This window comes from Protopterus annectens, chromosome 6.part0 (genome assembly GCF_019279795.1).
Source record: "Protopterus annectens isolate FY-2018-M chromosome 6.part0, PAN1.0, whole genome shotgun sequence".
In the NCBI taxonomy this organism is placed as follows: Eukaryota; Metazoa; Chordata; order Ceratodontiformes; family Protopteridae; genus Protopterus; species Protopterus annectens.
Genome location: NC_056737.1, coordinates 39,213,917 through 39,227,009, shown reverse-complemented (window position 1 = coordinate 39,227,009; position 13,093 = coordinate 39,213,917). Strand labels below are relative to the sequence as shown.

The following is a 13,093-nucleotide window of genomic DNA, read 5'->3' as shown; positions in this document are numbered from 1 at the left end:
AGAAACTAAAAGTCGGGCTGAGAAACACTTGTTACAGGGACTCACATATACTTCTCGAAAATACAAAAACAAAATAATATCTAAATTCTTACCTGATTATAAGAAGCCTTAGTGTTTCCTTGAACTTCTGGACTTACATATAGGGCAGTTCCAACCATCCCAGTCAAATTGCCTGTGTTGAAGAAAACGGGTTTAAAAGCACTAACTTAATACAACAGCACTTCTGTGAGAGTTTCAGTATTTCATTTTACAGGGGTCCTTAAATATAGTCTCAGAACTTTATGTAATGTTTCTATCACAACAGAATCTATCAACAGAAACTCTTTCTTAAAACCAAAAATTTTTTTTTTTTAAGTTGTTTCTGATTAACAGGTAATGTAAACCCACATAATATGTACAAGCACCTGAGGCATGTGTTGTTACTTAAAAAAAAAAAAAAATCCAACTTATTTTGTGTTTACTAGAAAGCACTGCTGAACAGAATACATTTTTCAGATGGAGGCTTAAAAAGAAAAGCTCCACATACAATTTATAGACACACAAATCAACGCACAAAGTACTAAAATATTAAAAAAAAGGAAGTAGGGACAGAAATGGGGGGGGGGGGGCAATAAAATAGGTGAGAGTGATATGAGCACCAGAAAGGGTTTTGGAATGAAAGTGCAACCAGCATCATATTAAAGGGAACTTCAATACCCTTTTCTAAGCTGTAATTAGGTCTATACATTGACAAACAATATATAACTTTCAATATATTTGTCCATGTTGTAAGGTATAATCAGTGTCATGTTTCTGAAAATTAAACATTTTTATCAAACATTAGATTGGCTGGCATTTCTGTCATAACTGAGTGATTTTAGTACATTTCACTGTCTCACTTGTTACCTACCACATCTGAAAATGCTGAACTATGCTGGGTGATGTACTATTGCCTTCCATAGTATAAACCTACTAAAAAAAATAAGTGACCACAGTACTAAATGGTACTCTTCATATGCTCCCTGAGGTCATGTGACCCATCCCTTCCTCTTCTTAAAACATTTTATTGCTATCTTAACTCCTTACTCTTCTGTCCTTCCTTGTCACTAATGCATTCTGTTTTTAAATTCTTCACCACCTCCTTCCTCGTATAAAGGCATATTTACTTACAAATGCTGTCTTTCCACAACCTATAACTATTCTCTATGTCCTGCATTTATTTTTGCTTATCATCTTACAGTCCCCAGGACAGAGAGAGCAGTGCTATGAATGTCTGACTTCTGATTAAGTGTGAATGTTTGTGTTTGTATCAACTCTTGTAGCCCTGACAATGTATCACAAAGATGCCTACACAGCCTTACTGAGCACTACGATTCTACTCTGCCACACACAACTATGTGAACACTACATGAAGATGAGCTTGCCCCCTGCTCCCCAATGTCTGCAGTAGTAAGTGAAAGCTTCCTTCAATGAGCAGCACTAAATGAACTCATACGAATGTGCACAGCCAATGTGTAAAACTGAATGTACATACTTCATTGTTGGTAGTTATTACCAGTGTACATCAGCTTGCTTCTGCTGCCAAGTGTTGTGGAAAACAGTACAACTTTGGCAGCCACTGGCCTGCCTCAGACAGCCCTGTACTCAAGTTAGTCAACTCACTAACTGATTCCAGGGGCAGAAGGATTTCTTCTGTTTTATTCTTCAGCATTTAGATTCTACAGAGCCATCCGCTTCTATGTTACCCCATTATGCGTATCATATGCCTGTGGATTTCTTTACTGGATGCTCTTTCCTCAGTGAGTCTCCAATATTTGTGCCCCCCCCCCCCTTGTGGACTGGAATTGCATTTATTTCTGTACTGTGTACCCGTTTGGTGTCATGGTCCTCCTCAGTGCTGAGCACAGACTAAGAAAGCAGTATGCATCGTTCCCCTCTGCATACTACTTCAATCTCTTTCTATTACATTACTCTACCCTGCTCTAACTCACTGTCTCAGGTCACCCTCCACTTCTGCATATATGCATTCTGAAGTCTTGTTCACAGCCAGAGACTTTTCTGTTCCTAAACACCTGTAGAATAACACTAACTTAGCACTACTCTCCTGATAACTTGTTTTGTCAATATCATCTCCCCCAACGACACACTCTAATCCTTGCTCTTCACCACCCCAATCTATATACTCACTTAAGGACAGGTGTTACCCAGTCCACTGCCACTGCCAGTGCCAGTGCCACTGTTCTCCATACCCTTGACTTTTCTACTTGTCTGCTTCTATTCATCTTAAAAGGCACTGAATCATTTCAATATTTTAGTATTTTATTTTTCCCCCCAAGTAAGGGCAGGTGATTTGTAGCCCAATCCAGGGTCAGACCCCACACAAGTTGACATAGGCAGCTAACTAGGGTCCAGTGCTGGCAGGTGACCCCGATAAATGTAACAAAAAAGACTGAAAGAAGCGAAGCTGTACTTCCCACATCTCACATACCTGTTTAAAAAACAAACAAAAAAAAAAAAAAAACTGTCCCAACCACATCTCCCAACCCCAAATTCTTCTGCTTGGTTTTGCTAAGGTTTCTTTTCTTTCATTGACATGAATGCTCTACACCCAAACCAATGAGAGATTTCCTTAGAACTATAACACAGTGGTGATGTCTTAGAAAAGCCGGCGTTGTTTCTGTTTTCTGTCACAGCTAGATGTGTTTACTGCGTGACATTCTAGATCACTAGCTGTGTTTGCTCATTGTTTACACCTGTTTTAGAAAGGTTGTCTTATTTACTGAATGGTTTTGGAAAAGCTCCCCCCTTTAAGAAAAATCCGATCTTTCTGTTATAGCTAGAGTTTATGCATGTGTAGTTACTAAGAACATCAGACCCAAGGCTCGAGATGGAGCGGTTTACACATAGGAAACAGCTGAGTTCCAGATGGATTTAGTGTGTGGGTGTAGCTCAAGTTTTCCAAGCCCTTGGACCAAATTATTAAAGAAATTAAACCCAAGGCTCAAGACAGATTTGCTTACAAGGAGGAAACAGTTTCTGGTAATTGTCACTCACTCACTCGAGTTTTATAATTCACATTGTTTAGAAAGAAACCAGTCATTAAGATTTATAGTTATTCAGAAAAATACAAACATTCGCCTTGCTTATAAATCACACTATTAAGAAAGAAATCAGTAATTTTTATTATTCAGAAAATGCAAATATTCTATTTTTTTCTGTCATTTTTAATCTATTTGTTAGAACAATTTTGAGCTCTGTCTGGTTAAGAGACATGCTCAGAATAGCACAGTTGGCCAATGAAGGTAGAAAAAAAACCACCTGCTAACAGACACACAACCATCTTCATTACCACCACCCCTTCCTCTCTTCTTACTCCTACCTCATCTCACTTCCCCAACTCCACAGCTTTCCTTTAAACCCACCACCAAATATCCATAGCTGCCCATGTTCACACACCCCTATTTTTATCCATTTCTTCTTCCAAATTCTTACACTCTAAAACTCCCACAGTCCTATCTATACAACCTATCATCACTCTCACAGCACAACTCTCATCCTAACCTTCTCTCATTAAACACTGCACAGCTATGCCTCTTATATTCAACATCTTTCTCCTCGTGTGTACTTTCTATCTCTCTTCTTCTATGACTGTCATCAATTCAGGCTACTCATCTACCTCCCCCTCCCTCTCATTCTACTTCACCCATCTCGCACACCCTCCCCAGTTATTCTGCAATCTGATGTAGTCTTTATAAAACTGATTTAATCTTACAAAAGAAATTGAGCCTCCTCACCACACAACACAGCCCTCCTCACTACCAAGTCCATAAATACCTCTATAATCTAAAAAAGAAGCCCCTACCTAGCACTTCCCCAATTGTCTGCAATCTAGTACTACGTGGTGATATATACCCTAACCCCGGCCCATCTCCTCCCAATCACAACTACCCTAATTCCAATAAATCCCTAAAATTCAGCACAATTAATCGCCAAAGCATTGGAAATAGAAATCCTCAGCTACATGCATGGTTGAATCAACACAAACCTGACTTCACAGCCATTACTGAAACCTGGCTAAAACCATATATCAAAGATTCTGAATTTCTACCGCCCCACTACTCCTGCCTCAGAGCTGACAGATTTCATAAAAAAGGTTGAGGCACCTCCTTACTATTTCCAAATACCTTTACAGTAATTCCCTATTCTAAACCAATTCCCCTCTTTTCCACTGCAGAGCTGATTGTCACCTTCCTAAAACTAAACAACTGCAAGAACCTGTGCATCATAGTCATATACATTCCCCCAGGCAACAGCACTCCTATTCTAGAAGAAATTCTGCCTGGACAACTAACATAAAAAAAGAAACTCTTATTCTAGGCAATGTTAATATCAATTGGCTAGATATCTCCAATAATAACCCCTTCACTAATATCAACCTTCGCATTTATGCTCCGCTAATCTCTGACATCACCAGATCAGACAACAAAAACAAAGGCTCAGTCTTGGAATGGATCTTGGTTACTGATCCAGACAAAATTACCTCCTCTGGCATACTCCTTGACAGTATTAGTTACTACTCTCCAGCATTTATAACACATAAACCCATCTCATTACCAAACATTCACCAGTATCGACATACTAGAGATCTATCCTACTTCTCCCAAAATACCTTCAATAACATCCTGCAGAACATGAACTGGAGTCCTCTGAAATCTCTTCCACTCAGTGAAGCTGTGGAATTCTTCAGTTCTACATTTCTCATCGATCCTAAATAGTCTTGCCCCACTCCGGTTAAAAAGAATTAAAGCAAAACATGCTAACTGGCTTGCAAAGTCAACAAAGCAAGTTATGACTTCTAGGGACAAAGCCTAGAGAGCCTGGCAAAAAAATAAAACACCTTCCAACCTCATGCAATACAAACTTCGCAATTCAGCCGAACAGTTGTCAAAAATAAAAAAAAAATAGTTCCAAGCTATCCAAGACCAGCATAGACAAAACCCCAAGAAATTCTGGGAAGCAATTACCTCCCTACTCCACCCTGATACTAACAATACTCCATGCCCAAATCAAGAAAAAACTCCCTCAGAGCTAGCCTCACTAACTCATACTTCATTGACACCATTGCCAAACTTGCCACTACCTTCCCACCCATCAACCCAGACCCACAAGTAACACCATCAGAACTTACCCCTTCAAATCCTCTACCTATTTTCTCACCATCACCTATTCCTACATCTACCATCCAAAAATGTCTTCACAAACTAAATCCATGCACTAACGCCCTAGATAACTTACCTGCAGAATACTTACAACTTGCAGCCTCCTCCATTGCATACTCCATCAGAATTCTCCTCAACAGGTCCATTCAGGAATCATACATACCGGATACCTAGAAAAAAGCATTTGTCCTCCCTCTTCACAAAGGTGGCTACAACACCGACATCTCAAACTTCTGTCCTATCGACATTCTTTCCCCCATCTCTAAAATACTAGAGAAGTGCATTCACACTGAGCTCCCAAGTCACCTGGTAAAACACCAACTCTTTTTCCCCCACTCAACATGGCTTTAGGCCTGGACATAGCACCAACACTGCCCTCATTTCCTTCTTAGGCACAATAAATAGAGCTTGAGATACTGGCTCCTTTGTCTCTGCACTCTTTCTTGATCTGTCAAAGGCATTTGACACTATTTCCCACTCCCTACTGCTCACTAAACTCTATGACCTAGCCCTATCTCCTCCTACCCTACAATGGTTTACTAACTACCTCAGCAATAGGCAGCAATCCACTATATGGCAGCACTCTCCCTCCCCTTTCATCAATATAAATACAGGGGTCTCCCCAAGGTTCAAGTTTGGGTCCTCTCCTATTCAGTATATTTGTCAATAACTTTCATACTACTCTGACCCACTGCACTGTCATCCAAGATGCTGATGACTCAAATATCATCTACTCTTCAAAATCTGCCACTGTATTACAGCATCTCACCCAAGAAGCTTTTAACTCCACTGAAACCTGTATGTCTCAAAACCATCTCAACCTCAATCCCCATAAAACAAAACTCATTGTTTACCTCTACAAAATCTACTCCTGTTGACAAGTCACTACTTACTGCTCACTCCCAAAACAACACTATAATCGAAGTTGTCCCTAGTACTAAACTGCTAGGAATCATCATTGATGACAAATTAACTTTTGACCTTCACATCCATAATAACAAAAAAAAAACATTGGAAGCTTAATGCCCTTTACAGGCACAACTACTTTCTTAGCCTCCCCACTAAAAAGGCCTGGCATCATCCTTCCTGCTTCCAACCCTGCTATATGGTGTCCCCAAACTCACCAATCTACACTCCTTAAAAACTAAACTTGACTCTTGCTACAACAAAGATGCAAAATTTGTTATTAATGCTAAATTTTCTACCCACCACTGCTCCTCTCTGCATCATCTAAACTGGCTAGAATTCCCTCACCATCTCACTTATCTACAACTAACTACAGTCCACAAGATAATCTATTGACCTGAAACCTGCCCTTCTCTCTCTTCCATACTGACTATGTACCATCCTAATCGCAACTTCAGGTCTGCAAACAAAATGCTAATGACTGTCGAGAAACCCAAGCTTTCAGCTGGCCAAATGTATTCTCATACTGTCTCAAAGTTATGGAATAATCTCTCTCCTTCGCTCAGAACTATCAGCAACCCTGGCTCCTTTAAAAAAATCCCTCATATTACATCTCTCCTCCCACTGGCTATGCTCCTGTACCCAAACACATGACCCCAACTCCTGAATTCTCTCTCTGGAGTCCCAACTTTAACTATTCAACTGCAACCATCTCTCCTTCGCTCTACCACACTGACCTCTTGCTGTATCACTAACTTGACTCTTTCTTCCTATAGCCCTACTGCTACCTCTCTTTATACCCTGTAGTCAACTCACTCTGCAAAAATGTTAGATATATTTATTCTCATGTGTTATTTAAATATTGGTCATCTTTTACTGCCACATTTATACCTAGTTGTAAACATTATCACTATTTTTGCTATTTATTTTTTTCTTTAAATGTGAATGTAATGCTCATATCACTCTGTTCTGTGTATTATTATTTTTACTTTTGTACGTAATTAATGCAGAGCTTTTCTCCCTAGGCCTTCACTGAAAATGGGCTGTTTATAGGCACAGTGGACTCTCCCAGTTAACAAATGCAATAAATAAATAAATAATTCAAACCCTGTAGACCTGGCCACAGGAAGTAGCTCATTAAGAGCTTAGAATCTTAATCCTCTGAATTTACTGCCATACCTTTATTAACTTTTTTTTTTCTAATAAATCACTTGATAATGCAAGTCTGAGTTTCATAATGCTTTTTTTCCAGAAAATTGCAAAATTCATTCTGTTATTTTAAGTAAATTACAGTAGGTTGCCTCATATTTATGCCCTGTACCTTTATTCCAGTAATTCACTAAAGATTACGGTCAATGAACAATGTTAGTCATTAGAAGCTCATAGTTCTTATTACTCAGAATACAAATGTCTATGCAACAACTATACTGTTAGCGTTTTAAGTGCATGAGTGTTATCTGGCACTTAAGGTTCTGAGATGTTAAACGGTTTCCTACAGTCTGAAGTACAGGATTTGAATCCTTCTACTGCCATTTGCCTACTCTGTGACTTTAAGCAAGTCAGTTTACCAGACGGTGCTCCCAGGTCAGCCCTGAAGAGAGAGAGACTCTCTAGCAAGTTTTCTTGTTTAACAAATAGATAAAATAATATCTAAAAATGTGCTACTTTTTGGGCCTCTGTCTCCTCATTATTTATGGCTTTGTCCTGGGTTCTTGAGCAAAGTTGCTGAGAGGTATTTTGGTCTGTGCTACTAAAATTCTAGCAATTTGGCAAATTTTTGTGAATTTCAGTCACCGAATAATTTTATAACCTTCAGAAAATGCTTACAAATGGAAACCTTGTTATTCTAGCATCTTTATTTAAAATCTGTTCCAAGTTTTAACTCTCTTTTTCTGACTCGACCTAAGAAACTGAGAGCGCAGAGGAGAGTTGCACTGTATGGTTCTGATGGCAGTGAGCCAAGACACATTTCTGGACCATTATTTATGAATTTAGTCATTTACCTGCTCTCAAGCAAAGATATACAGTCATACAAGCTTTCAAAATAAGCAGCTGAAGAAATCAAACAGCTGCTGGGTCTCCAAAAATATCCTTTAATGTAACCAGGCAAAGTAAAAATCCACAATATCTTCCAAGCGCTTTCACTCGACCACATGCGAGCTTTCTTAAGGCAAACAACCTTGCTGGAAGTTCATTCAAATTAAATACTTCCAGAGTCATCACATGACTTCCTGTGAACCTTTCCCAACAGGAAAATCACCATATAAGGAAATTCTAAAATACATTCTTATTATCATTAAAAATAATTCATTTTCTAAAAATGTCTTGGCGACTGAATAGCATATTGAACTTAAAATTGAATCAAACTATTAAAATGTGTCATAAAACAATTCTGTAAAATATTTTTATAGTTTTATAATACAAATAAGTGCAGTAACCCCTTTTAACCATCAGGGGTGAAATCAAAACTCCAATTTAAAGCCTAGAGTAACTAACTGGCATTGTAAAACATTTCTTATCTGAGTTGCCAATTTACAACATTTCATATATCATATTATGAAATCTTATGGATTCAAAAGAGAATAAAACAATAGATGTCAAGTTGTGCTAAACTGTGTTATAGACGAGCTTGCCTCAATTTCAAAACACTAGTGATGTTAAGGGTGTCATTCAGACCTGGGTATCTAGTAGCGTCTAACCGGAGCTGCCAAAATAGCTCACGGTATTCTAATTTTGACTCCCAACTACCTCCTCTTATATCCGGTTGTACCTGTTCCAACACCATAAATTTATGTCCATGTCCTTACACGTCAAGGAATGTTTATAAAAGGCATTACTTTCCTTCCTTACATTGATGTCATTGAAGTGTTCGTAAACCCTTCTCCTAAACACTCTTTCGGTTTTCCCAATGTAAAAAGCATGGCACGTAACAGCAACCAAGATAGACCACACCCTTGGATCCACAGTTGACGTGTAGGGAGCAGGTTATTAATGCCCTGTTAAAGGCAAAAAAAGCAGCCTCCATGGGACCCGACAACATCCCTGGCTGTGTCCTACACAAACTCAGGCAGGAGCTCTCAGCACCACTAGGCACCCCATTCAACCAAAGCCTGTGCAACGGCTTCATGCCAGCAGAATGCAGGACAGCCACAGTCATCCCTCTATAAGGCAGTATAGCAATTACAGGCCCATCAGCCTAACTAGCTTGATCTGCAAGACCATGGAACATATTATCATGTACCTTATAAACAAGGACATTGGCAACCTCCAAACGCTTGATCCCACACAGTTTGGTTTTGTCAGAGAGAGATCATGCCTGTCAAACTTGGTCACCTTCTTCAAAACAGTCACCAAAGCCATGGATGAGGGGAAGACAGTGCACACTGCCTACCCTTGACCTAGCCAAAGCCTTCAACACTATTCCCCACTCGGGCATAATAGATAAACACTCCCAGCTAGGCATCAACCCATATGTTACAAGAAGGACAGCTAACTGGCCAACCGACAGATCCCACTCAGTCAAATTAGGGGAAGCCACCACTAGAAGTAGACCCGTAACAACTGGTGTACCCCAAGGATCGGTCTTGGAGCTTCTACTGTTTGGGATATACTTTTCTGAGGTGTAAGCCAAAACCAGTTGTCTGTGGCTGACCATGTTTGCAGATGACTGCAAGTTGGGCACTGTCATAAAGTCCCCTAGTGATGTGAGCATCCTCCAAAAAGGCCTTACCCAAACTAATGATTGGTGCCAGAAGCATGGCCTCAAACTGAATGCCAAGAAATGTATCATTATCCCCTTTGGGGAAAATGGCGTCCCCACTAATTATCACAAACAACATACTAAGCACGCAATCAGTCGTGAGGGACTTGGGCACCCAGGTTGACAGCAACTTGACTTTTGGCCACCATGTTGCCTCTGTTGTACAGAAGGCTTTCTACATGGCCCACCTCATAAGTAGGGGCATTTCATCCAGGAATGAGGAGGTCATAACATCCCTGTACTCTTCCCTTATCACACCCATTATCGAGCACATTGCCCCCTTCAGCATGTACCAAGAACATGCAGCAGTTGGAGAGACCACAGAAGTTCCTGACCAGGAAAATCCAGGGTCTCAAACACTTATTCTATACAGATAAGTTAAAAGCCCTGTCGCTCTACTCAGTCTCGTACAGACTGCTCAGAGGTGACCTGTGTCTGGCATACCAGGTTGTCTCAGACTCGGCCTTAATGGAGTTGCTGCAGATCCATAAGTCAAACTCCACTCATGCAGCAACACACACACAAGGTCTCAACCTGGTCTGTGACATTAATAGAACTTGATGGCGGGGTTGATTTGTGCCCCAATGACTCTCCATCTGTGGAATAGACTCCCTCTTCATGCCAAGCAGAGTACATCACTAACCCTATTTAAGAGGAACCTGGACCGACTGGATGGGAAACAGAAGCTATACCCCTGGGATCCCACCTGTGTTCCTGCTGGACAGGGAAAACAGCAGCTGACTTTGTGGAAGCATGGGTGAAATTCTTGTCTAGGCTTATAAAGGCCTCCGGGCCAGTAGCCTAGTATCATCCTATGAACCTATGAACATCTGTTTGACTTGCATCCAAGCAAATGGTCCTGTATGACTACACTTCAGAGAGAAGTTATCCAGCGAATGATCAGTGGAAAGCAAAAGTAGAGTTGCATAAAATCTTACCATAATGGTAGATGCCCTTGCCTTCAGTGATGCAGTATTCTTAACAGATGGGATTCCCTGCCGTGGAAGACCCAAAATCCAGCCAGTCTACCAAAGACTACTTGTTGCTTTTAAAAGGTATGCTGAACATCACCCTAACGCTCCTTGTGTAGCATAAGGCATAAAGGTGATGTTCAGGCCTACCATAATCAGAACTGAATGCCCAGTACGAATGCAGTCCAAGAAACCCAATAGGTAACCTGTACATCCAAGAAGGCAAAAGACTAGGGGGATGGAGTGAGAGAATACTGCAGCAGTGAAGGCAAGCACATCTACTGTTTCTGTAAGATTTTACACAACTGTATTATGTCCTTACATTCACTGCTGCAGTATTAACAGATGGGAGGGTGTCAAAGCTCAAGAGGAAACTTGGGAGGGGAAGGCGCAGAAGAGCCCTCTAAAAAGCTATGAAGAACAACACTAGCAGAGCCAGCCCTAGCTCTAGAGATACCATCCAACTTGTGTGCTTGGTAATGGTATGCACAGAAGTTCAGGTACCTGCCTCAAGAATACAATTAGTATCTAAGCCCTTGAAAAAAGCACCCAAAGAAGCCACAGCTCTAGTAAAATGAGCCTTAACTGAAGGAAGGAAGGCTCTCACTATGAAAAGTGTAACAAAAGGAAATATCCTTAGAAATCTAAGAAGAAATAGCTTGGTTAGATACAGCAAGTCCCAAACATCTAGGATGAAAACAAATAAATAACTGATCAGATTTTCTAATACCCTTAGTCTTTCCCAAATAAACCCAAAGTATGCAGCACCCTCTCACTGTCAGATTGCGGACAGGGGAAAACAGTAGGCAGATTAATAGACTGATACAGTGGTAGCTCATAAACCAACCTAGGCATAAAAAGAAAGGTTAGTGTGCAGTGACACCTTGTCCTAATAAAAGGCCAAAAAAGAGGACAAGCCATAAGGGCCTGCAACTCAAACACCCATCTGGCAGAAAGAAGTAAGAGCTAACAAAAGAACAGTCTTACAGGTACAATGTAGCAAGGAAACTAAAGGAGCAGGCTCAAAAGGAGCTTGAGTTAACTTCTCGAAAATGCAATTAAGATCCCAGGGAGGTCTAATAATTAAGGACACCTTTAAAAAATTGTTTAACCTCACATCTAGAAGCTAGAGGAGAATAAGGCAGACAAGCAGTGATAGCCGATAAGTGGAGGCCTTAACAGAAGTATAGAGCAAACCAGCATTGAGCAACTCACACAAATGAAAGAACCAAAGGAACATCCACAGTAAGTGGGTCCAGGTTACAAAAGAGACACCAAACATAAAACCTCTTCCATTTGGATAAGTAGGATTTCCTAGTAGTAGGTTTACTGACCTCCTGCAGGACTTGTATCACTTCCTCAGAAAAATGTGGTCTGCGATGAATTAAAATCCTATCGCCACAGTGTCAGTTGAAGTGTGAACAGGTAGGAATGGAGGAGAGATCCCTTGTCTTGTGTGATTAGATATACCTTGTGAGGCAACTTGTGATGACTGCCCCTGAGTAGATGCAGAAGTAGAGGGAAAGTACAGTTGTGTACACTTACCATGAATGTAGATGTTCAAGTGTATTCACTGTTGCAGTCATTACATTTGGGTAATCTGCTGGCAAGTTGCCCTCAGTCAGCCTGAATAACAAAGTCTTGGGTCCTGCGTCAGTTGCTGTCTCCTCTTCCATGACGTCAGGTCATCAGGGGTATAAAACATGCAGCCGACACCATTTTAATCAGTTTTTCTTGCCCCAGATGTCAGGTGCCCCCCAAATGGGGAGCAAAAATATATATAAACTGTAAATATATAAATGCACCTTAGAAACAAACTTTACCTTCAACTAAAAGCAAATACACCACAAAGGCTTTTGAATATAGTGAAGGAAAGAAAAGGTATAGAATGGGGGATGGCGGGTAAGTAACCCAGACTGCAACAGTGAATACACTCGAACATCTACATTTATGGTAAGTGTACACAACTGTACTATGTTCATGTTTCACTGTTGCAGTCATTACATTTGGGTAGAATCCCAGAGCTATGGATGGGAGGATGGAACTAAACAGCATTAGGAGCAGCTACAAGGCCCTGCAAGATTGCAGTGGCAAAGCCTGCTCTGGATTTTGAGAAGAAAGGTAAATTATAATGCTTTGTGAACTTATGAACAGAGCTCCAAGTAGCAGCTTCTAGAATGTCTTTGGTTGGGACCCCTCTGAGAAAAACTTCTGAAGAGCCAGCCCTAGTGGAATGTGCTCTGATCTCCTTGGGCACA

At 40.6% G+C, this 13,093-nt stretch overlaps 1 protein-coding gene across 3 annotated transcripts in view; it reads right to left on the bottom strand.

Moving 5' to 3' along the window:
- EIF2AK4 (eukaryotic translation initiation factor 2 alpha kinase 4) overlaps positions 1-13,093 on the bottom strand; it is a 3,701,979-nt gene that overhangs the window by 1,992,757 nt on the left and 1,696,129 nt on the right. For all 3 annotated transcript variants that reach the window (XM_044073832.1, XM_044073831.1, XM_044073833.1), the window contains one exon: positions 93-172. In XM_044073832.1, coding sequence (XP_043929767.1) covers positions 93-172 — 80 coding nt within the window. The remainder of the gene's footprint in view (positions 1-92; positions 173-13,093) is intronic.